The following is a 26,365-nucleotide window of genomic DNA, read 5'->3' on the forward strand; positions in this document are numbered from 1 at the left end:
CATTAGGGTTATCTTGTTATGCTCAGAATTTTCTATCCCTGGGAGCTGGTGCCTGAGCTCAAGGTCCCAACTGATGTAACTCTGACCCTTTGTGCAGAGTTTCCTCAGGCCAGGGCCACCATAGCATCTAGACCATCTCGACCTTCACCTTCACACAGGAAGTTCCCAATGCAAACACAACTACAAGAGAGTCAGAAAGACCATGATTCAAATCACCACTCCCCATGCAAGAATTTGATCACATGCACATAGAAAATCTAGCAAAATACACAGATAACTCTCTGTCTATGTATTTCACTGGAGGCAACTCATGTGAAAAGAGACACACATGAAACTCTTAACAATGTTTGCTCTTGGGACCAGGATTGGAGTATCAAGGAGGGAAAGATGGGGGGATTTCTTGCTTTTCACTTAAAACATCTTTGTAATGTTTATATTAATAATAATAACCCAAAATGAGCATATGTTATCTTTATAATTAAAAAGAGAAATAAATAATATATATATATATATATATATATATATTTTTAGGTGTAGATGGACACAACACAATGCCTTTATTTTTATGTGGTGCTGAAGATCGAACCCGGGTCCCACCCGTGCTACGCGAGTGCTCTACCGCTGAGCCACAATCCCAGCCCCAAGAAAGAAAAAATTTTTTTAAAAAAAGTGTAGTTTTCTGGGCATTACCTCCCAGACTTGGGGTGAGTGGAACTTGGAAATCTGTAATATAATTTAATAAGTTCTTCAGACAATTCTAATGTGCAAACAGAGTTAAGGGCCACTGACTGATGAATAACTCTTCCCTGATAACATGTGAGCTGGGAGGAAGGTTCCTGGCGGGTGGGGGGTGGGGTGGGGGATGCCAGTGAAATTTAGCAGAACACCTAAGCAGTGTGTCACTGGGGTGCGCACCCTAGGAATAGCCAGTAGGTACTCAAAAAGTGAAGAAGAGGGACGTGGGGTAGGGGAGGGTAACTTAGTGATACAGTTTGCCTAGCATGTGTGATGCCCTGGGTTCAATCACCAGCACCCTTAAAAGGAAAAAAAAAAAAGTGTTTAATTGTGAGAAGAGAGAAGAGGAAGGCAGGCCAGGCCCACAGGACCCACATGTCTCCAGAACCAGCCACATGGGCTCCGTGTCCTCTGGTCTCCCTGCCACCAAACAAGGGCTTGCAACCCACAGGCAAATAAGATATTTGTTTTATTTGGAAGTCTCTAAGTTATGTTTAAAAATAATTCTGGGTTTCTTTCAAAAGGCAGGTTCAGGAGAAGCATCTGGAATGAAATAAACCCACAGACCAAAAGAGAAAGGGGAAAAAAAAAAAAAACCTACTCCAACAATGCTATTCTCAACTGTGCCAGGAAAGATATGAATGAGGAAAGAGAGGGGAAGAAACAAACTAAAATGGTTTTAAGAGAGGGTGGAGAAAACCATCGTGTGGGTGGGCCTGGAAGCACTTTGCTCTCACATCTTGGAAGGAAAGAAGTTGCATTTTAGTAATTTTGAGTCGTTCTCAAAAAAGTAATTCTTATGCGTGGTTCTAAATTATACACTGGAGTTAACTCTGAGTAATGACACACAAGATTAGTATCTAAATCCCCCCTACTTCCCAGATAGGTACAATGCTACATGTCTGTAATCCCAGCTACTCAGGAGGCTGAGGCAGAAGGATGGAAAGTTCTAGGCCAGCCATAGCAACTTTGCAAGACCCTATCTCAAAACAAAATAAAAGGGGCTGGGGATGTAGCTCAGTGGTAGAGTGGTTGCCTAGCATGTGCAAGGCCCTGGGTTCAATCCCTAGAACCACAAAAAAAGGCGGGGGTGGGGTGGGGGAATGACTGAGATAACAGCAGGAAGGAACTAGCATTGCTGAACATGTGACAGGGGCCTTGCACAAGTGTTGATTCTTTATCAGTTCGGTGAAGTTGTTTCTATTTCACAGATAAGGAGATTGACTCACAGGGAGGCTCTGCTTCAGAATCAAGCAATCTAGCTTGATTCTAGACCAAGTGGGCAGTTGTGACTCTGGATAAGTTACTTAAGACTCTGTATTTCAGGCTTCTTCTCTTTAAAGAGGAGAGAATAATGGAACCTCTCTCACATGGTAACAATCAAGATATACACCGGAAAGGGCTTAGTAGAGAATTAAGCAATCAATAAACACTAGGGACTATTGTTAAATCTTAACACACTCAATATCTTGCTCAAATGAAATAATTCTGCACCGAAATAAAATGTGAATCGGGGATTTGCACTATTGTCTTAGCCTCAATACACATCCTCCCTATTCTTTCTAAGCTAAATCTCAAAGATAGATAAACAAACATACAGAGATCCCATCCTCCTCCCTCAACAGATATTAAAGGAGCGAAGGGTATGGATTGATTAGTTGATGTCACCTTCAGGCCACAGGTTTAGTCCAGAGCTTATTGGTCAGTGAGTTGGACTAGCTCCCTGTTACCTGCTACAGCACAGGCTAAGGGCGAGGCCCAAGACAATTCTACTGCCAGGGTAGTGATGAGGCCTGAAGCTGGGAACAGGCTGGCAAAGGGCTGGAGGAATTGGGCAGCCACAGGCTCTGGTGCAAGGAAAGGGCTCAAGGCCTGAGTATGCTGTCCATGGGCCCAACAAGGGGAACATAGTCAGGTAGGCTGCAAGGGCAAGTGCCCAAGTCATGGGCTGTGGCCAAACTGGAAGGAGGTGACCAGGGATCATGAGAGCCAAAGTTGGCCTGGGCTGTGAAGAGTAGAGCCGGGATTCTTAGGATCCCTGAAGAGGGGACTGGCTGGCTCTCTAATGAACCTCTGGCCCTGGCCATCTTAGTCTCTCCTAATGAGGGCGTTTGAGTTGGGGGATAAGGTGTGTGTAAACAACCCCCATGTAAATGGGAGCCAAGGATGACCATTGATATGCCAGGCACACTGCACATTCTGTCTTAGTTCTCACAGCAGGCCCATTCTTGCCTCTCGAGTTAGAAAACAGGCTCAGACAATTAAACTTGCTCAAGTTCGCTAAGAAGCTAAATAGAAATCTGCTTAGGATATTTGCAAAGCAGAAACACCTAAAAAATCTTGTTCTTGGCATAACTCAAAATCTGATTTTCCTAAGAATATATCAAAGAAATCACGGGTGAAAACATCAGACTTAGGTCCTCAACTGAATGGAAAGAGTGGGAAAGGCACTTTCTCCTCATTTTCTTCTTCTATTTGTCCTTTCTTTGTTTTGGCACTAACCCCTTAGTTAGTCAAACCCACAGCTAAGTAAGTGCTTTACTGCCAAACTACATCCCCAGCCTGTTTTTTTTGTTGTTGTTGTTGTTTTGTTTTGTTTTGTTTTTTAAGACAGATTCCCCCTAAGTTGCTAAGGCTATCCTCAACTTTCAATCCTCCTGCCTCAGCCTTCTAAGTCTCTGGTATTATGGGCTTGTGCTACCATTGGACGCAGTTTCTTCTCTTTTGAGGGGTAAGCAAGAGTGAGGGAATAACTTTTCCTGGAAGCTTTTGGCAAATTTTCTCCAACATCCCCTGAGCTAGAACTGGGCTATATGTACCCTAAACCAGTTGCTGGCAGAGTGAACCAGTGTTGTGTTGATTGTCTGAGAAGGACTGCAGTTTAAACTGTGGTGCTAAGCAAATTGCCTACAACATTGAATTCTGTTAGCAAGAAGAAGGGGACAATGGCTGTTGAGCTGGCCATCACTGGAGCTACTGCAGTCCTTCAGAATGCTCTGAAATGTCAGGGGAGCAAAACATGGACTATTCATTTAACCAAATGGCAACGTTGGGTTCAGTGTTTATTAACTATGTTTTTTTAAAAATAAATAAATGTATATATATGTTTAAATATGTAAATATGCATTTGACCCTGATAGAGACTTGAATCCCCTGACATAGGCATGAGAATATGTTCTAACTGAAGTTTCTCTTCAATCCTGTCCCCCTTCTGTCTCCCTCACTCTATTGATCGGCTAAGCCCCTTGTGTCCTGCCTTCCCTCTTGGTCTCCACTTCCCATCTCTCCTCAATTTTCTGATGTCTGACTTTGACCCACTGTCTCCCTGTCTGGCAAAGACTCTGAATATGGGTATCAAGGTCCCCAATCCCTTGCACACTTTTCCACCTACAGTTTACTTAGCTCCATGGAACACAATGTGGCCTCCAAACCATGGCTCCCCTTCCTTGGTTCCTAGCACCTGCTTTCCCCTTGTGTTCTTCTGGGATCTCTGGCTACTCAGTCTCCAATTGGTCTACTTCAGGCACTATTCCCATATGTTGGGGTTAATTCCCCAGGGTTCTTGCCTTTACAGTAGCCCCCTCTTATCTACAGGGGATATGGGCCAAGACTTTCTGTGGATGCCTGAAACTGCAGATAGTACTGTTATCTTGTATATAACGTCTTTTCCCATATGTACATAGCTATGATAAAGTTTAACTTAATTAGGCATAGTAAGAGGTTAACAATAATAATGAAAAAGAATAAAGTAGAATAATTATACCAATATAATAAAAAATCATGTGAATATGGTCTCTATCTTATTGTACATTGACCTTTTCACCTAAAAGAAACACTGTATGACTCCTCTTTGGTATATCTAAACTGTCGCATCACTGTTCTCACTTGGGGGTCATTAGTAAGTAAAGCAATGCTTACCTGGACACCAGAACTGATCTGATAACTGATATAACTACTGAGTAACTAATGGACAGGTAGCATATACAGTGTGGATATTCTGGGCAAAAAAGGATTCACATCTCAGGAGGGATGGAGCGAGATAGCCTGATAATTCATTATACTACTCAGAATGGCATGAAATTTAAAACTTCTGAATTGTTTATTTCTGGAATTTTACTATTTTTAGACCATGATAGGTGGCTGAAACCATAAAAAGTGAAACTGCAGGTGAAGCCATAGATATGAAGGGACTACTCACTTCCTTTCTTCTCTCTCCACACACTGCCCTTATGCCCTGCACTAGCATCTCAAATTTCTAACTTCAGTACAGGCCAGAGACCTCAGCAGCAGGCCTGTATGTTTAACTTAGTTTTGGATGATTCTACCTAGAATCTCCCAGGCACCTCAAGTTCAATTCCTTCTAAACTGAACTCATCCTCCTCTCTTTAAAATATACTCCCATTATCTTATGCTTCCTGATCTTTCTGATAGGACTACCCACCAACCCACCCAGCCACTTGGCCAAGCCAGAAACCTGGGTTCTATCATGCAGTAAATGGATCAAGTCATTGTTTCTACCCTACTTAGTATCTCTGTTGTCCTTTATGTCCACAATTCCCACACAGACTCAAACACATCATAACCCTCGGCATTATTCCAAGAGACTGAAATTGGTCTCCCTACTTTACATTTACCCTACCCCCCCAATATGTGTTCTCCTTCATCATAGTATCTTTAAAAAATACACAGATGATCATTGCTCCACCTTAAGCCCTCCCAAAGTTCATGATATACTAATGCAAAGGTGGCCCCTCTCTCCAGTCTCATTCCTGTCCTTTCCCTTCTTAACTGAGGCTTGTCCCATTCTGGCTGGCAAGAGCATGACAGGATATGGCACTGTTACCCTCAATAACCAAATTGTTTGCATCTGTGTAACACTCTTTTGATGTTGTTGTTGTTTGTTTGTTTTAGGGGTTTTTTAAAAATATTTTTTTAGTTGTAGATGGACCCACTATCTTTATTTATTTTTATGTGGTGTTGAGGATCAAACCCAGTGCCTAATGCATGTGAGGCAAGTGCTCTACCACTGAGCTTCAACCCCAGCCCCCACTGTTTGTTTTTGAAGCTCCATTTGGGGAGGTCAATGTTAACGATATGAAACAATCAGCTAAGTCTCCTCCAACACTGTGGGGCTGAGTTGAATTGTTGTAACCTTTAAATTCAAGTTTCCTTATATGCAAAATAGGGGTCCCAATACTTTCTCAATGGGGAGTTGGGAAGACATAAATTCAATGATGTATAGAACAAATGTGGCCCGTAAGTTTCTAATCAATGACAGCTGCTACTTACAGAGTACATCTTACTCTGCCAGGACGGCTCTAGGTTTTTTGGTTTTTTTTTTTTTTTTTAAGGTACCAGGGACTGAACTCAGGGGCACTCAACCACTGAGCCACCTCCCCAGCCCTATTTTGTATTTTATTTAGAGACAGGGTCTCACTGAGTTGCTTAGCACCTTGCTTTTGCTGAGGCTGGCTTTGAACTTGCAATCCTCCTGCCTCAGTCTTCCAAGCCACTGGGATTACAGAAATGTGCCACCAAGCTCAGCTTTGTGTTTTATGGTTTTTAGTTTCTTTTATCTTATAATAATCCCATGAGGTAGGTACTATTATTCCCATTTTATAGGTGGAGAAACAAGCACAGAGGATTTGAAAAGTTTGTCCAAGATCACACTGACTGGGTTGGGGTGTCCTTTGCCCTGTCACTGCATGAAGCATGCCAGGGAGATTTGAATCCTGGCTGGGTAACACCATAAACTATATTCTTTTGGGGGCAGAGGGACCTAGATATTTAACCCAGGGATGCTTTACCACCACGCCACATCTCCAGCCCTTTTTATTTTTTATTTTTTATTTTGAGACAAGGTTTCCACTAAGTTTCTTAGGGCCTCTCTATATTGCTAATGCTGACCTTGAACTTGGGATCTTCCTGCCTCAGCCTCCTGAGTTGCTGGGATTACAGGTGTGCGCCACTACACCCAGCTCAGAAACTGTATTCTTAATCACTAAGTGATTTCAATTCTTTGTGACTGATCATCATTTAAATGAATGCATTTATTTTAGTCAGATGCACAAGAAAATACATTTGGAATTCCAAACAAATTTTTTGCAAATTATTTGGTGGGGACACACAGAATCTAAGAATTTCTAGAATGTTAGTATAAAAATCAATAGGAGGATGCCCTCCACCACACACACACACACACACACACACACACACACACACATTTAAATACTTAGAAGGTGCTTCCATTGAACTGATTCAGGAACTAATTTCTTTGATGACATTGATACCAAAATAATTCAGATCAAAGTTGAATCTGTCATTCTGCAAATTAAGGAGTTTGGAAATTGCTTCAAAAAGACCAACATTTTTGCTCTTTTCAAAATTCCATGTCACATCACCTTCATTGGGTACAAACTTCAAAACAGGAGCCCTTGTGGCTACCCATTTGGGTAAACTTGATTTTTTAGCTGGAGCAAAGTGCTTCACACTTGGTATTTACCTAGTTCTCCTTGGGCTGGATTTTAGCCAACCTGTCAATAATCAGAGGCACTCAAGGATGACTTTAAAGGTGTATCATAGGAACTGGAGTGTGTGATTTATGTCAACTCAAACAGGTCTTTCACTACTTGGTCTCAATTCCATGAATATTTGGGAAATTCACCCTTGTAAGGACAAGGCAAACAGAGGCACAGCCTTTTAGATCACCCTTTCTGTGTTCTGCAAAGTTCTTTAGGGTGGAGACGATGTGATATACATATCTGCAAACCCAAATCCTGGCGCGGTGCCTGGCACAGAGAAGGCCCTCAGCTAATCCAAATACCAGCAGGGTTAGAGGTCCCAGTTTGCCTCCTATGTCAACCACGATAGGTTCAGAATAGGGGTTGCTGTGGCAGAATACATACAAGGTACAGATACCAGCACCCTCCCATAAAGGGACCTAAATTGTAGTATTTGAGAAATAAGATGGGGTTGGTAGTATTTGAGAAATGGTCAAGTTGTTGGAAATATATAAAAGCTTCCCAAAATGACTAAGTTGGAGGACTGTACTAATCTGTTTTTTTGTTTTTGTACAATTTTTATTCTTTCAATTTTGTACCAGGGATTGAACCCACGGGTGCTTAACCCCTGAGCCACATCTCCAGCCCTTTTTTGTATTTTATTTGGAGATACTGTCTTCCTAAGTTTCTTAAGGCCTTGCTTAGTTGTTAAGGCTGGCTTTAAACTTGTGATCCTCCTGCCTCAGCCTCCCAAGCCATTGGGATTACAGAATGGGTCACTGTGTCTAGTGACTATACTTATTTGAATGCGTAGATTCTGGTATGCTTGTAACAACGAAAACAGATTTTCACGCTTTATAGTGACACATGGTCCTTCTTCCCTATAAACCAAGTAAGCTGTGGTTCCAATCCTCTTTTCTTTTGGTTGATGTTTCTCCTAGTCTTTTCCCACTAAGATAGTATCTGATTCTATAAAATCTGTCCTTCCTTTCCTTATTATCTAAGCATATAAAACATTCACATATGGAGAGATTGTGATATGATAATTCCAAAGATTGCAAGCTCAAAACAGACCTGGAAAATTTATTGATTTACTTGACGTTCTTAAATCAGCATTCTTTTAAAGCACTAAAAAAAAAAAATTAAGGAAAAGACCCAAATGGTAGAAGCAAGTAAAACTGGTATTTGAAGGAAGAGTACTTAGAAGGGTGCCTCTTCTCTTGTTAGTTGAGAATTGAATTGAACTTTAAAATAATCTATTCTCCCATCAGATATGAATTATCTTTTATCCATTTGAGGAAACATTACCCATAACTGATAATACTACATTACAGGTACTAGGCTAAGTGCTTTGTATTATTATTCTTTCAATTGTTCCCCACACTTTGTGGATGTCAATAATCCCTATTTTAGAGGTTCTGTAATTTCCCTAAGTTTGCTGTACCCCAAAGTCCAGCTTCCCTCAACAGAACCAGCAGTTTTAACACAGGACCAGAACCTGGCATTGTATGTAAAGTTGTGCTTATTACTATGTGGTTGAGAGAAGCAAAAAGGTTGAGACTTTTGAAGCACAGAGGGTAGTGCCTGGCACGGGACAAACCCTCAATAACTACTGCTGTTATGAAGATCTTGCCTGCTATGATTTGTCCCCTTCAAATCTCATGTTGGAATTTGATCACCATAGTGGAAGTTTGGGGAGGTAGAGCCTTTAAGAGGCGATTAGATCATCAAGAGGGATCAATGTCTTTCCTAAGGGAGTTCTTGCTCTCACAGGACTAGATTAGTTGCTGCAAGAGTGCTGCTTTAAAGCAAGGCAATCCTTGTGTTTTACCTCTTCCACACACTCTCCACTTTCCTTTCTGCTTTCCACCATGAGTTGAAGCAGCAGAAGGCTCTCAATAGAAGCCCTCCAGAACAATAAGCTAAAGTAAATCTCTTTTCTTTATAAATTACCCAGCCTTGGGTGCTCTGTTACAGCAATGGAAAGTGGACTAAGACACTGCCCATACTGAGGATGACAGTCCAATTTGTACAGATGGAAAAGGAGGCTTTGAATAAAAGTGAAGATGGGGCAGGGCACATGTGTTATAAGTTGCCTGGCAAAATAAGTGATCCAAGAAGAAGTGAAAACTAAGGTCAAAACCAGAGCAAGTGGTCTAGAGCTCTTAGCAGCCAGGACATTTGATGGAGGGGGCTAGGGATAAACCTCAGTGGTAGAGCACCTGATTCACATGTTTAAGGCCCCAGGTTCAATACCCAGCAACACACACACACACACACACACACACACACACACACACACGAGAGAGAGAGAGAGAGAGAGAGAGAGAGAGAGAGAGAGAGAGAGAGAGAGAGAAATATGATGGAGACTAAAAGGGTTGGAAGAGGTAAGCAAGGGTATAGAAGATGTCATTTGACAATTTAAGAATCTCTCTTTGAGCCAGATGCCATGGTATACACCAGTAATCCCAGCAGTTGGGGAGGCTGAGACAGGAAGAGCACAAGTTCAAAGCCAGCCTCAGCAACTTATGGAGGCCCTAAATAACTCAGTGAGACCTTGTCTTTAAATAAAATACAAAAAAGGGCTGGGGATGTGGCTCAGTGGTTAAGTACCCCTGGATTCAATCCCCTGGACCAAAAAAAAAAAAAAAAAAAGACACTTTGAACACCAGAGACAGATTGTAGAGCCCTTTCTCTGGAGATTGCAGATATCTTCTCAATGTTAGTGGCAGTTCTTCAATGTATACCTAATAGAGAACCCACAAAATGCACATCCTGGCAGATGGAGAGGGCCCAAATTTGAGCATAGTCATTGATGGAGAAATCTGTCTCGTATGTAATATATTTTAATATATGAACATAAATAAAATGCAATACATTAGATCATGTATATGAAAATTTTTTTTGGTTAATTGTAACACACAGTGGAAATACTAAGAGTACAAGGGAAATGTGCTAGTGATGCAGGGTTCTGGGGTCAGGATTATGAGCAACCAGTCATTCTTCATTGTGACAGTTGCCCAGTTCCCAGAGTCTCCTTAACCCTCAGAATTAGGAGTGGAGAAGCCCCCACATTTAGACAGGCAACATGGCAGCCCTGGAATAAAGACCACACTTCCCAGGATCCCTTGCATCCAGGTGTGCGCAGCAACCGAGCTCCAGCTGTGATGTAGTGATACTTAACGATTCAGGCAACTTCCACCAAGCAGTAAGCTCCTGCCTTTCTTTGTGTCTTTCCCCTGTGGCTGCCTGGCATCTGAATGTGTTGCAGCCCTTGTCACTAATCTAGACCAGGATGAGTCACACCCAGGGGATGGCAGAGCAGAGAGCTAGAAAGAGCCGGGTCCCTGAGAAGTTCACAGAGCAGGGCCACTCAGGACTGCCTGCCTCCCTCAGTTTTTCACAGAAGAGGGATTTAACTTCTCCTGTGTAAGCCACTGTATTTTAGGGGTTTTGCCAAATGCAAAATGGTATTATCTTAATCTCTTTTGGATTTTCTTTTCTTTGTAGCACCCAGGGTAGTATATATGCTCTGCAATAGCTAGCTCTCCAGCCTTCTCTTGGATTCTTGTGTTCATTTTTTGCTTCTTTTCTAACTATGCATGAGGTCTCTTAGAAGCCCCCCTCCTGGGATTAGAAGGGTCTGAGGCTGGTCAGTTTGTCTCAACCGGTCCTCTTAGTTGGCCCCTAAGCACTCTACAGATCCTATATTTCTTAGTGGTCTGTTGTTAATGACTATGGTAAGCTATCCAAGCTGTTTTTATTAAACTTCAGAAGTCTATACTTATGAAAAAAAATAGACCCCAGAAGAAATTATTAAGCTCTTCAGTCCATGCTGGATTTCAGGAAGCTAATTGGTCCTTCTTGAGCTGTCCTGCGTGGTTTTCCTGCGATTTCCCAGCTTTAATGCTGAGCACCACGCTCAGTCTCAGCTGCCAGTTAACTGGGGCAGGAAGACTGCTGCATTAGCATGACAAGGACTCTGCAGCTAGCCCAGGCTTTCCCAGCACTCCACAGGCCTACACAGATGGGGGCTGAGATTTGGCTGCAGGGAGAAGGAGGATATAGGGAAAGGAGCTGAGGGAATGGGGCAACTGAGAACAGGCAGGCCCAGAAATGGACACTTGAGACATCCTTGTGAAAGCTGAACTAACCAAGTGCCCAAGGTCTGGTGCAGGGGACACTGAAGAGGGGTAAGGAGAAGGACAGGAGTACAGGTCAGAAGGGTGAGCAGAGGTAATCCACTGGCACTACTGGGAATACAATTAGTAGCTCTTGAATAAAGGAAGGGAAAAGGAAGAGAGAGAAGCAAAGAAAGGACAGAAGAAAAATAAAGAGGTTGCTAAAACCAAGTGCCAGGCAGCCAAAAAGAAGTATTGCTTCAATAGAATAAACAAGACAAGAATGTGCCTGCAGGTATACTAGGGTCATGCTTCAGCTGGGTGAAAAATGCAGACACCGACACATACATATACAGACACATAAATAGATATGGATATACACGTAGGCATAGATGTCATGGTCGACTTCTAAAATGGCCCTGGTATTTATATCCTTGGGTAGTAACTTCCTACCACGAATAGGGCTGGCATGTGTGATGAATAGGGCATTATGGAGAAAAGGTGAGTAATTTCCAAGGCTAGATCATTAAAAAAAAAAAAAAACATAGAAGAAGATCTCACCTTGCCCTGTCTTATGACTCCCTCTGGGGGAAGCCAGTCTTCAAGTTACAAGGACACAATGGAGTTTCAAGGGATAAGGAATGGAGTTCTGCCTACAGTGCTAACCAACCAGCCAGCCAGGTGGCCATCTTGGAAATGGATCCTACAGCCCTGTTCCAGGCTTCCATTGCTGGTGACCACAGCCCTGGCTAACATTTTGTAGAGATTTTTCCCCCCCCCCAGGACAAGGGATTGAACCCAGAGGCACTCTATCACTGAACTACATGCCCCATCCTTTATATTTTTTACTTTGAAATAGGGTCTCACTAAGTTACCCTGGATGGCCTTAAACTTGCATTCTTCCTGCCTCAGCCTCCTGAGACACTGGGATTACAGGCATGTAACACCGTGCCGGGACCCGGACCCGGACCTGGACCCGACTAACATCTTAACTGCAACCTTAAGCCTAAAAGAGCCGTTCCCAGATTCCTGACCCACAGGTATCCTGTAATAATCCTTTATTGTTTTTAATGTCACATGTAATCTTTATGTAATTTATAACAAATATAAATCATATACTCATATTTCCAGATATAATTTATAATATAGGCACATGTATATAATTATCAAAATAATGTGCATTTATTGGAGAAATATTAATAAAATTCAGAAAAGTAAATTGAAATCACCACATTCTACCCCTCCAGAAAAAATATCATGTCCTAGTCATTGTTTTAAGCACACTATATGTTAACTATTTAATTCTCACAAAAAAACCTTATGAGATAAGCATTATTATAATTCCCAAGTTAATTGATGGGGAAACTGAAACAGAGAATTCAAGAAACTTGCTAAGCAATGGGCAGAAGAGGTAGAACTTGATCTCAAGGACTCAGAGTCCATCATCATCTTATGTTATGACACTATCTGGCTTAAATTTTGTATTTCCCTCCAGTACTTTTTCTATACATCTAAAAAAAATTAGTAGGCTTTATTTTTTAGAGCAGTTTAAGATTTGCAGAAAATTTGAGCAGAAAGTACCAAGAATTCCCATATTCCCTTTATCCCCGCCTCTCATCAACAGTTTCCAGTTATTAACATCAAGTATTAGTGTAGTACTTTTGTTATAATTGATGAGCTGGGGCTGGGGATGTGGCTCAAGTGGTAGCGCGCTCGCCTGGCATGCGTGCGGCCCGGGTTCGATCCTCAGCACCACATACAAACAAAGATGTTGTGCCCGCCGAAAACTAAAAAATAAAGATTAAAAAATTTAAAAAAAATAATAATTGATGAGCTGATACTGATACATTAAGTCCAAGCTTATATTCAGCCTCACTCTTGGAGTTGTATATTCCATTGACAAATGTACAAGGGATAGAACTGCCATCCTTGTATCATATAGTATATTTACTGCTCTAAAATCTCCTGTGGTCCACCCGTTCGTGGCAATTATAAGCCTCTGCCTGTCATTTTTTAGCAGAGGTCATACTATATACATACACCAATTTTACATCTCACTCTTTTCAACTAATATTACATAATAAACATTTTTCTATGTCAGCAAAACTTATTTATAAACACAATTTTTGATGCTTGACTAACACTCTGTGTGCATGGCTGAACCATAACTATATTCCCTGTTGTTGGGCATTGGAATTGTCCTTCTAAGACCTGTAATTCCTGGAGTTGGGGATTCTTGGCGACTCAACCCAGTACTCTTAATTTAAGTGTGCCTTTGTCCACAGATACATGTGGGTTTCAGTAAGCCCATATAATTGCTATGATTTAAACATACTTAACCTGACTCTGTTAGAAACTTGGAAACTATTGATTCTGTAAGTTTTTTCTAGTCTGTGAGTGCACGTATTCTATCCACCCCCAACCTGGCTTTAAGAATAAGCTTTCCTTAATTTCAAGAAACGGATCACTGGGAACGACTAAAAAACCGTCTTTGCATCCTATTTCCCACATTGGACCTAGGCAGTTAGCACTGATGCCTTCCCAGGATTGACAAGGATCTGAAGACAACAAAATAGACACAGGAGCAATAAAGAAAAGCGATACTGATTTGTCATGTACTCTGGATTTCTTTTGCCCATTTCCATATTCCATCACTTAATTCTGAATTCAGTTTTGACAGCCCACAAACTCCTATTGGATTAAATCGCTATGACTCATCTGTACTTTCAATTTTCTCTAATTGAAAATTATCTTTACATGTGATTTTCTATTTACTATAGTTTCTTGATGTGCGTGCCAGGGGACACCTGGGTCTGTATTGCAGGCAGGTACACAGACCTGTTCAGGCTGGTTCATTAGTCACACTGTCATTAACAAGAAGGGATAATGCACAAAAAATTTATGCCTTAGGTTTAAGTGTTGCCCTGCCCTCCCCTCTCCCTCTCTCTGTCTCTTTCTTTGAAATCTGATGCCCAGAGAGGAAGTGGTGTTCTAAATTGTGTAACTTTGTTAATCCTTAGAGCAAGTATTGGTATTAGAAAATTCTAAAGAACCACAAGGAACTAGAAATGTAAAACCTGAATTGGCAATTATAAGCCCTTGATTGATTTTGGCCAAAAAAACATTATTTGTCTCACTCATGATGGGCAGAGTTTTAAAAAATTCTGAGTAAGTTCAACTTAGAGTGAAGCACAACCTTAATATTCATCTTAATGTATTCCTGGGTGTTTGAAGAAAAAAATTTTCATATCACTTACAGAATGCCTATAAGATAGTTTAGATAGTATATAGGTAGCTTTCCAATGAATATCACTAGGCCACAGTAGAACAATGTGTTAATTTATCAAACATTCAGTAAAAGGTCTCTATAACATAATAAGTGTGTGTTGTGTGTGGCGGGGAAGGGGTGCTAGGCACACTTACTAGGAATTAAAATTAACTTTAGCCAGGTGACTAGTAACAAATTTACAACTTTTATGTCCTTTTGCTTTTTTCTTTTCTTTTCTTTTTTTTTTTTTTTGGTACTAAGGATTGAACCCAAGGATGCTTTACCACTGAACTATAGTCCTTTTTATTTTTAATTTTGAGGCAGGGTTTCACCAACTTGCTGAGGTTGACCTCAAACTTGTGGTCCTCCTGCTTCACCTCCTGAGTCACTGAGAGTAATAAGCTTTTGAGATAACCTCTTTTTTTTTTTTTAATTATCTGTTAGAAGTTTAGCTTTACCTCCAGGAGAAGTTCAAACATAAAATTGGAACCATTATTTAAACTGGTTAAATATGTAATGACAACACATCAAGTTTCTACAATTTCACATATAGATGATTACAACTGACTTCTGAATTTCCTTTTCCTGCATCTCAGCCATAGGGCAGATTCCCCTTGGCACCAATGTTTCTATGCAGTGATTATTCTGGGAAAGGTGTGGGTTTTCAGAATTGAATGGGGGAAGGGAGGGCAAGATTTAGTGTTGATTGTAACATGTTGATGAGTTGGATGCTGCTCATGGGGTGATGCTGTTCTTTTAAAAAAAACAAACAAACATTTTTTTAGTTGTAGATGGACACAATACCTCCATTTTATTAATTTATTTTTATGTGTTGCTGAGGATGGACCCCAGTGCTTCACACATGCTGGGCAAGCACTCCACCACTGAGCCACAACCCCAGCCTCACTGTTGCTATTTTAACTGGTCTACCAGGTTCAGTCTCAGCCCAAGTCTAATCTCTCTTTCCTCAATGCCATGAAATTAACTTTTCTTGTATAACTAATTTCTTGACTATACCGCCCTTCTTACACACATTCATCCCCTACCAGTTAATGCTCATACTCTTCAGCTTAACTTTCAAGGAACAACCCTCCAATATCCCATTAGCAAATCTTGTAATGGATTATAACAAATGGTTACACCTCCTCACCACCATCAAACTTTCATAAGATCAGAAGTTACTCATATCTCCTACTACCCCTCCCCATAACATCATTCTTAAGAATAGAACTAGGGGGCTGGGGTTGTGTCTCAGTTGTAGGGCTCTTGCCTGCATGCCTGAGGCACTGGGTTCAATCCTCAGCACCAAATTAAAAAAAAAAAAAAGATAAAATAAGTATATTGTGTCCATCTACAACTAAAAAAATAATAAGAAGAATGGAACTAGGAGCTAGGGTAGTGGCTTGGTGGTAGAGTGCTTCCCTAGCATGTGGGAGGCACTGGGTTGGATCCCCAGCACTGCATGTAAATAAATAAAATAAAGGTCCATCGGCAATTAAAAAAATAGAACTAGAAAATCAGAGTTTATTTCACCAAACATTTTTGGGGAATCTCTACTGTGTGAGGCTTCTGGGGACCCAAGAGCAAACAAAAGGAAGGATCACTGTTCTAAAAAGGGCTATGCACTTTGCTAGGGAGAACTGATTCCCTGGGGAATGGGAGATTCTTCAGGCTTCCGGGAAGAACCACTGTCAGAGCTGAAATCTTGGCAGAGAATGGGAGGCATGGCAAGAAGAGCAAGACTGCAAAGACAGAAGGACAAGGCTGCATATAAAAAGGTAAGAACGGATCAGCTTATGACTCATCTGTGAACAGAACCTGCGCTGTGCCTAGTTGACAATACCTTGCCAATAAAACCTGGGGGTCACTCAACTGTAATCAAGGTGACTTGGGATAGCCTCCGAAGTGGTTTAAAACCAGAGAAAGTTGCAACTCAAACCGGTACATTGAACCTGCCTGCTTGAGGTAGTGATGGACAGAGGAAAAGTCCTAGAAGTGTGACAGGTTGTCAAAATTTGTGCTTTTAAGCCCTGTCCAGAGGAGAGCCACGTGCATTGGGTACTCATGAGGGTTGTCATCACTGAAAAGAACTGCTCCATGTGGGGCAGGGAAGATTTCCATTCTGGGTTCCCTAAATGACTTTCTTATGCCTGGGACTTTGGTACTAGAAAAAGGCTATTGTTATAGCAAAGACAGTGTCTGGTCCCTGGAAAGGCATATTTCCTTTTAAAAAGAATGAATTTGCTTTATAACCAGTTTCTTTTAAATTTTAGCATATGAGCATCCCAAGAGCCTGATCAATGTGTGCGTTTGATGAGTTCAAAGACTGACCAACCTCTGGTAGCTCCACAGGACTCTGTTATCTGGCAGGCAGTCACTGAGAGGGCAGCAAGCCTGCTCCTTAAATGTGTGTCCTGCTAGTATTATCATTTGTGTTTTGCATCTCCTCTGTCTTCTCCTTGACCATCTAGAATATAACTTGTGACTATATAATATATATAATATAACTATATATATATAATATAACTATAGCCATGTGACTACAAATACTTCACTGTAAATCGTTTGTCTCCAATCCATAATGAGATAAATACAGAAATTGAGAGTAAGCAGTGAGAATTTGTCAGGGTAATTAATTTCCATCAAATCTAACAACAAAGTTTGGACTTGTATTTTATTATGTCTTTTATTATATGCCTTTTTCATTCTATTTCATTTCATAGTAATTTATTTTTATTTATATTTTATAAAGATGTTGGGACATTCTAGATTGATCATTCACCCCAGATAATCTGACAAGAACTGAGGAAAGGGCAGGGATCCCTGGGTCACACTGAGGCTCTGTGATGTTCAGTGCCTGTCCAAATGGGAACTATGTCCCTCAACCTGCTGCACAGTAGAATCCCCTTGGGATATGATTTAAAAAAAATCTATATCCTTATCTAGAGAAACGTTTCAGTTCCACCCTGATCAATTAAATGAAAATGTGGGTGTGAGCATGGTGGGGTTAAAGCATCTATATTTATTTATTTATTTAGGTACTGGGGATTGAACCCAGGAATGTTTTAGCACTGAGCTACATTCCCAGCCCTTTAATTTTTTAATTTTGAGACAGGGTTTTGCTAAGTTCCTTAGGATCTCACTAAATTGCTGAGACTGACTCAAACTTGTGATCCTCTTGCCTCAGCCTCTGAAGTCCCTGAGATTATAGGTGTGTGCTTCTGTGCCCGGCTACATCTGTATTTACAAAAAATCTACTTAGTGTTTCTAACTGACAGTCAGGGATGGGAATCCTTTTTTTTTTTTTTTTTTTAAGGAATGAGGATCTTTAATGTGGACAGTATACAATCAATGACCACAGGTTGAATGGATGATTGTAATGATTATAACAAGTCAGTCAGCCAACAGCTAGTACTTACACAGCTGATAATGCTGTATCAGGTTCTACGTAACATGGTACAAAGCCGTGGAGATTAATCAAGATTTTCCAATCTGATGATAATGCTTCTGTGAACAAAGCCAACATATAAAGAACACAAACCAACAAACCCACAGTTTTCACCTACAAATAAAGTAACATTTATATGCTATACAGGGATGTTCTCTCTCACTCTCTCTCTCCTTTTTTTTGTGGGGGGAGGTGTGATTATAACACACACACACACACATACACACATACATATTTAGTTGTAGATGGAGAACGCCTTTATTTAGTTATTTTTATGTGGTGCTGAGGATCCAACCCAGTGCCTCATACATGCTAGGCAAGTGCTTTACTGCTAAGCCACAACCGCAGTCCTGGCGCTTTATTTTTTATTTTGAGACAAGGTTCTTAGTAAGTTGCTGAGGGTCTTGCCAAAGTACTGAGGCTGGTTTTGAACTTGTGATCCTGCTGTCTCAGCCTTACAAGTCCAAGTGTGCGCCACCATGCCCAGCTGTCCCTCTCTTTTTTAAAGCAATCAAGATTGCACCTAATAGGAAGATTTCTCAGGTCGGTGTCCCCAAGTTGGTTAAAGAATCCACTAGATGTCACTCAAGATCCCTCAGGGTTCCCTCTTTCAGGGTCTGCCCAGCCTTCAATTCTATATACCATCTCCCTTTCCAAACTGTGTCCCACTCCCAATGGAAACTCTTCAAAACAAAGGCACACTGTGTTAGGATATGAGTTAGTGGCAGAGCACTTGCCTAGCTTGTGCAAAGCCCTGGGCTCCATCTCCAAGCATTGCCAAAAGAGGAGGGGGTTGCGGGACAATAACAACAAAAATGTATAGAACTTGTTTGTTGGTCATTTGATCTCCTTGTACAGCTTTCCCTAGGCTCACCCCATTCATTCATTTATTTGGGAATAATAACTGAGGGCTGATCTTATCTCAGATATTCAATTAAGTGGTGACAAGATAATGGCTAGTGATTCTGTCCATGATTCTGTCCTCATAAAGTTTATAGTTTCATCTATGAAAGCACTTCTCCAATTTGAATTGTTTGTTTATTTACTAATGCTCCCTTCAGACCAGAAGCTCTCAAACTTTTTTAGCCACCACACCCAAAGAAAGAAAGACATCTTATATCTCAACCCCCACCCCACAAAAACACATGACCACATTTATGCTTATATTCCTGTTGTATGACACACTCTAAGATTTTCGATTCTAGTTATTCCTCTGTTTTCAAAATGCTAGTCATGATTCATCAAATTGATCTCACAAACCTCTAATAAATCATAACTTCAAGAATGAAAAATTCTTACCTTAAGGGCAAGGGCTACCTCTTCCTGTATTCCCATTGCTTAGCAGATAGCAAGTGAGCAATACATATATTTTTTAATGAATAAAAATTATGAGGACTGATTTGCATTAATATTTAAATTAAAAAACTTAGATATAGGTTAAATGGCTTATATTATGCATGTTAATGTCCTAAGAATAAGCTTATACACACACATTATATTCACATATATCCTTTTGGTTTTTTGCAGATATTATATAGACATTATGCCAATATTTCACCCACAATCTGGGGTTCCAATTTTTAAATTCATATAATTAAAAATATGTTCATTTTGGGAAAAGAATTCATTAACTCTTTCAGATATTTAAACTTATAAACTCTAATAGCTAAAAATAGTTGGTATTAGAGATTATGGCACAAAGAAAACATAGCCTCCGAAAATGCCTTAATCCTCAGAACCTGTAAATATGTGTCCTTACATGGCAAAATCTTTGCAGATATGGTTAAGTTAGAGGTTTTGAGATGAGGATATTATCCTGGGCTACTTGGGTGGACCCAATGCAATCACAAGGATCCTTACAAAATGGAGGCAAGAGGGGTCAGAGTAGGTGAGACAGAAACATGGAGATGCTATCCTGCAGGGTTTGAAGGTGGGAGAAGGAGCATGAGCCAAGGGATGTAGGAGGCCTTTAGAAGCTCTACAAAAGCCAGAAGAGGAAAGTTGGATGCAGTGGTACAGGCCTGTAATCCCAGCAACTTGGGAGGCAGAGGCAGGAGGATTCAAGATCAAGGCCAGCACTCATTAACTCAGTGAGATTCTGTCTCAAAATCAAAGGGGATGTGGCTCAGTGTTAGAGTGCCCCTGAATTCAGTCCCCAGTACCCCAAAAAGGAAAATAAAAAGTCAAGGGAAGGTCTGGTGTTGTAGCTCAGTGGTAGAGCATTTGCCTTGCACATGTGAGGAACTGAGTTCATTCCTCAGCACCACATAAGATAAATAAATAAAATAAAGGTATATAGGGGCTAGAGTTGTAGCTCAGGGGGGAGAGCACTTGCCTTGCAAGTGTGAGGTACTGGGTTCGATCCTAGCATCACATTAAAAAACAAAACAAAACAAATAAAGGCATTGAGTCCATATACAACTAAATTAAACAAAAATAAAGGTATAAAAAAAAAGTCAAGGAGAGATTCTCCTCTAAAAGTTTCTAAGGAATACAACCTATTGACTCATTTTTGTTTTTCTGATGTCCAGATTGTAAGATAATAAATTTGTATTGTTTTAAGCCACTGGAGTTGTGGTAATTTGTTATAGCAGTAATGGGAAACTAATACAGAGATGGAGAAGATAACTTATTAGAATAAAGTAAAACATTCTCAAATTAAAAATGTCAGAAGCTGGGCACGTTGGCTCACACCTGTAATCCCAGCCACTTTGGAGGCTGAGGCAGGAGTATCCTGAGTTCAAAGCCAGCCTCAGTAAAAGTGAGGCACTAAGCAACTCAGTGAGATCCTGACTCTAAATAAAATACAAGTATATTTTATTTATTTAATGTCTCTAAATAAAATACAAATGTATTGGGATGTGGCTCAATGGTTGAGTGCCCCCGAGTTCAATCACTGGTCAAAAAAAAAAAAAAAAAACCCTCAGCGGGCTGAGAGAGTAACTCGGTGATAGAGTGCATACTCAGCATATATGATGCCCTGGGTTCGATTTCCAACCTACCCCTCTCCTGATGCTGCCTGGCAATGTGTTGAGGATTTTGCATCTAATAAAAGCAATTTAGCAAATAGTTGTGTGTATGTATGTAATGAATAATTCAAAAAGGTGATATTAGGACAACTGCCTAACCCGTTTAAAAAAAAACATGAAGGTCGATCTCTGTCCTGGTATACAGGAATTATTTCCAGATGGATAAATTTCAGGAAATATGAATGACTTTAATTGAGAAAAATGCAAAATCAAGAAATGGCAGAGAAGATGTGAGTAATGGTAACTCTCACACTTAGTTAAATTGGCAACCTTTATTTAAAGTAAGAATGCACAAACGTTTTGGCCCCACAAATTCATTCCCAGGAATTGACCTTAAAGAAAATACTTCAATATAGGTATAAAGTTTTGTAACAAAACAAAACAAAAAACCCAAACATTCTTTAAAGCATTATTTGTAGTAGCACAGAACTAGAAATGACCCAAATGCCCATTAGTTAGAGAAGGCTGATTACATCATGGGAGAGCCCTTAGAAAGAGACAAGTATCTGTATGTTCTGTTGAGGAATGATCCCCAGATATATTGGTTAGTGAAATATAGTAGGTATAGCATAACCTGCTGTGTTCAGGAGAAAGAGATATACTATTTTAGCTTATACATGCAGAGGAAATTCTAGAAGTGTCCCATGGATGATTACTAGTGCTTACCTTTGGGGAGTGGATTGGAAGTAGAAGGAAATCTCTAGTTTTAAAACTTTTACATTTTGTGTATAGTTTTCTGTCTCAGGATTGCTAAGTTGGGTCATCTGCTCTGCTCTTCAGCCAACAAGAAAAAGAAAGAATTTCTAGCAAGTGAAGAGAGAGAAAGCCATGCAGACAGAGTGACACACTGGGCCACTGCCTCAGAGGTATATCTATTTGATTTTTAAAAATAGGGTTTTTTTTTTAAGTACATTTAAAGTTGTTTTGTGCTTAAAGGAAGTCTAAGCCACAGTATTCTAAACTTATTGGAAAAATGTATTACATTTCTTTAAAGATTTAAATTCTTTAAATTTTCTTGTTTTGTTTTTCTTTGCTTTAACGGAGGCATGAAGATTACAGATAAAAAGATGAAATTGTCCCCTAATTGTCTAGCCAAGGCAGACAGATATCTAACTGGGGTGTCATGTCAGAGACAAGCTTAGGACTCAAACTTGTCTGAAAGCTCTTGTACTTTGAAAGTTCCACCTCACCAGCTTAGGTAACAAAATCAAGTCATTTTAAGTCACGTGCTTTTTTAAAGTTAAAATTCATATCACTCCAGGCTCTATCTAGCATGTGGAGTCCAACTTTCCTTTGGGGTTCTCTTCCCTTATATATCCCCAGTGATTCCAAAGTTACTCAAATTTCTTTACTCAAGCTACTGATGGTAGGGTGGCCTGTGAGTCAGCCACAGTGCCCAGGCAAAGCTTATCTTCCAGTAAGGCTGCCCAGGGTCATTGCCAAGGCCCAGGCGGCTGGGTTAGGCTGCACAGGCCAGAATAAATGCCAATTCCCTCCTGGCCCTGGCTATCCAGGGTTAGGAGAGAAGGCTGGTCCTTGCCTGTCAACAGCCTCCAACTATGGACACAGCCTTTGCACTCACACTCCAAAGCACAGCCAAGGGCATGTTGAAGACACAGGAAAAAAAAAAAAAAAAGATCAGTCAATAGCTGTGTCTGCTAATATCCAGTAATGTTTGAGGCCGCTTAAAAAAAAAATAAGCTAATCCCCAACTATTAAATTATCTTAACTATGTTTCTTAGGTGTACATCAGGTATAAATTCCTTATTGTCATATCTTTCTACATCTATAAAGCTAAAGAAGTATGGTAGATGATGCTGTTTTATTGAAATTTAATTCTCTTGGGCTGAGAATATTGAACTCACTGCTATGGTTATAGTTGTTACCACATACAAAATGATTCAAATGATTCAGAACAGGCATTAAAATATAATAATTTTAAAAAGAACAATTTAAATAAGAGCAAAACTTTACATTTATAGAGAATTTGCAAATTGATTTTCTTTGACTTCTGTTTAATGAACAGTGGTCTACGCTTTTGCTACTCTAAGGTGGTCCAAAGACCAATGAGCTTCTTAGAAATGCAGAGTATCAGGCCCTACCTTAGACCTAGTGGATTAGACCTGCATTTTAATGCGATACTCAGGTTATGGATATGCACATTGAAGTCTAACTTATTATTTCCCAGTTCAGTCTACAATAAGCCAGTATGGAGATGGATATATTCTAAAGTTCTCTCTCTTTCACTCTCTCTCTCTCTTTTTTTTTTGTAGTTGGAAACAATACCTTTATTTTATTTGTTTGTTTTCATGTGGTGCTGAGGTAGATTTAAGTGAACTTAGAATTTTCTAAGAATAACAGTAAGTATTAGTGACTCCAATGGCCCATCCTGGTGACTTTCACTAAGGATGTTCCATTCAGGAACTTATTTAATTTATATGAATTATCCAGAGTAAGCAAATCCTAGAGACAGAATATAGCTTAGTGGTTGTTAGGGACTTGAGGAGGAAATGGAGAGTGACTGCTAACAGATATAAGATTTCTTTTGGAGGGTAGAATTAGTAGTGATAGTTTATGATAGTTTATTTTAGGTGGAATTAGTGGTGACAGTTGCACAATTTTGTGAAGGTTCTAAAAAGCATTGAATTGCCCTTTAAAGGGTAAATTTTATAGTATGTGAATTATATATCAGTTTTTAAGAAAGTGGCTTCATACTTTTCTTAAAGAACAATAGATGAATATGAGGCTTATGTTTGTTTATCTAAAGGGCTCATCCTGAGGAGTTTCCCAAAACAAAGGATGTCTTTCTCCAAGCCCTCATCAATGCTGAGACTCCAGATATATTTATGCTACACATCAGATTTATGTTTTATGTAAATATAGATGCTGTGGTTTACAGATGAGGGTAGAAGGAATGAGCTGCAGGGGGAGGGTCTGAAGATGGAAAGGTTAGTTGGGACTAGTAATGAAGCTCTATAGGGCATCAATAAGGGCAATTTAGACCTGATTAATATCACTGATAATATCCAAACTACCAGATTTAGAAGGCGAGGAAGAGTGTGCTCCATTTTAAACATCTTCCTGAAATCCTACCGTGAGAGATTCAAACATTTCATTCTATCAACAACACTTTTTTTTTTTTTAAAACCAGGCAGTGTAATCAAACATTATAAAGGATATAAAGATGACCGAGAGGTCCTTTCCCTCCAGTGGAAGTAGTGATCAGACCATGGAGTCGTGGTATGACCTGCACAGAGTTAAGTACTGTACAATAAAATGTATAGTATGATAAGAATCAAAGGAAGATATAAACTTAGAGCTCTCTGTGTCAAAAGAGGAAGAAATTACTTTTTACTGTTGGTGGTATTCCTTTCTGATCTTTTGTTGGAGGATAAATGGATATTGATGGGTGGATTTGGGATGGAGAGCATTTTATAGAGTCAACAGCATGAACAAAGGCATCGAAACTGGAGACTTAGAGGCAAGAATGCATATTTAGGGAAAGATGAATGAGCACTGGCTAGACAAGAAATCTGGAAAGAAAACTTAAGTAGACGGAGGTAAAGCCGGAAAAAAATACGAACTGACGCGTTTTCTTTTTCAAATGGCAAAACTAGGGGCGGGGTGAGAGGAAGAGAGTCAGTAGAAATTGCAGTCTTTCATAGATTGGTACACATTTCCCTGACTGGTAAATAGCCATTGTGTTGACTTGAAGGGAAAGTAATTTTTGAAGGAAGATTTTTATAAAGGCCGGCTCTAGTAGGGTGGAAGCTATGAGCAAGGAGAAGGAAGAAGACGCCTGGCAATTGGAGAGGGTACCGGCAAATATGAGGCAAAAGGGAAGTGTGACGGTCAGGTCCCTGTATCTTTCATTTAAACTAAGATCACCCAGCCCATAAGGCATCTGTCCTATCACTAATAGGTTTGTATCTCAATAAAATATGAAAATTCCTGACGTGATAATATTAAATGCGCATTTATTAGAATGAATTAATTCGAAAAAACACCGTGTTCTTGGTACATAGAGGGCACCTAACGTTTTATAAATTAACCTTGTTTGTTTGGGCTTTGTTTTGGAGCCTATATTTAGGAGAGTATTCAAAACTGCACCACAAATCCTCGATCTACTATTAGTATTGATATTGGGATGCCCTGGTACCAAAAGATCTGCTTCTCCCCTTTAACACTTTAGTCTCTGGCCCCTCCCATGGGTCCCTAGGATCCTTAGGTACAGCGGCGGCGGGGTGGGGGCGGGTATTGCAGTTCGAGCAGCCAATCACAGCGCGGAGAAGGGGTGGGGCCACGGCGTCCCGCCTCTCCTCCTAGACCGCCCACCCCACCTTCCCAAGACCCGCCCTTCTCACACCTGCGTGTCCCTCTACTCTGGGGCTGGCGTAATCTCTATTCCCTGCGCTAGCAGGGAAGGGGCGTGGCCTCACCTCTCGCGAGACCGCCTCCTGTTGCCTTTGCCGCTGCTCCTGGCAGCTGACTGGTCGCGCTTGCGCAGCCGCCATGTTCGGTTGCTATGCTGCGGCCTAGGAGACCGGTTGTGCTTGAGGGAGGAGGAGGAGACGGAGACGGAGGAGGAGGAGGAGGAGGAGGAGGAAGAAGAGGAGGCGGAGAAGGAGGGGGGTGACTGAGCGCCTCTTGCACTCTCACACACAAACCCTGCCCAGGATTGCCCGCCCGCTCCAGGCGTGCTGCGCGCTTTTCCGCTCCTCATCCCCCCCACATTGTTCTCTCAGGACTCCTGGGTCCCCAGGGGCTGAAACTGGGCCTGAGCTGGGGGGGGGAAGAGATTTGGCTTTAGCCGGAGGGTCAGAGATCTGGGGCCAGGCCCCCCAGTCCCAGATCCCCTCCTCCACGTCGCTTTTTGGGGGGTGTGGATTATCTCATCCCCGCAGGGAGGTGGGAGAGGGCGCCGGCTGCCCGCCTCCCTGCCACTTCCCGGGCGACACTGGCCCGCGGCAGCCCCGCAGCATGAGGTGGTGCTGGCGGCTCCCGGCCGTGGCACGGCCGCTGCGGCGGCTGCTGCTAGGGGAGCGCTGAGGGAGCCCCCGGAGCGGCGCGGCGCGGCAGACGCGCTTCTCCCGGGTGCGTCCGGGCCTCGAGGTTTTTTTTTTTCTAAAGCCGAGAGGACGCGGCTGTGATACGAAGGTAAGAGGCTCTTGGGTGCCCGCCGGCCCTTCGGCCCTGCACGTTGTATGCGAGGTTGTTACCTGGGGCGTGTGAGGCTCTTGGAGGTGCCAAATAGGGCAAATCGG

General features: G+C 41.2%; 2 protein-coding genes across 8 annotated transcripts in view; one reads left to right on the top strand and one right to left on the bottom strand.

The window, feature by feature from the left end:
* Positions 1-25,824, bottom strand: LOC308630415 (uncharacterized protein; the record flags this gene model as incomplete). Its single annotated transcript, XM_081260426.1, has 2 exons — positions 1-180; positions 25,541-25,824. The coding sequence occupies 2 exons, from the start codon at positions 25,822-25,824 to the stop codon at positions 105-107; spliced, it is 360 nt and encodes a 119-aa protein (XP_081116552.1). The 3' UTR covers positions 1-104.
* The window catches only part of PTPN4 (protein tyrosine phosphatase non-receptor type 4), a 180,516-nt gene continuing 179,842 nt past the window's right edge, over positions 25,692-26,365 (top strand). For all 7 annotated transcript variants that reach the window (XM_081260413.1, XM_081260419.1, XM_081260408.1 and 4 more), the window contains exon 1: positions 25,692-26,258. The gene's annotated coding sequence lies outside the window, so the exon portion shown is untranslated. The remainder of the gene's footprint in view (positions 26,259-26,365) is intronic.

The sequence above is a fragment of the Spermophilus citellus genome, assembly GCF_964194105.1.
Source record: "Spermophilus citellus genome assembly, chromosome: 11".
NCBI lineage: Eukaryota > Metazoa > Chordata > Mammalia > Rodentia > Sciuridae > Spermophilus > Spermophilus citellus.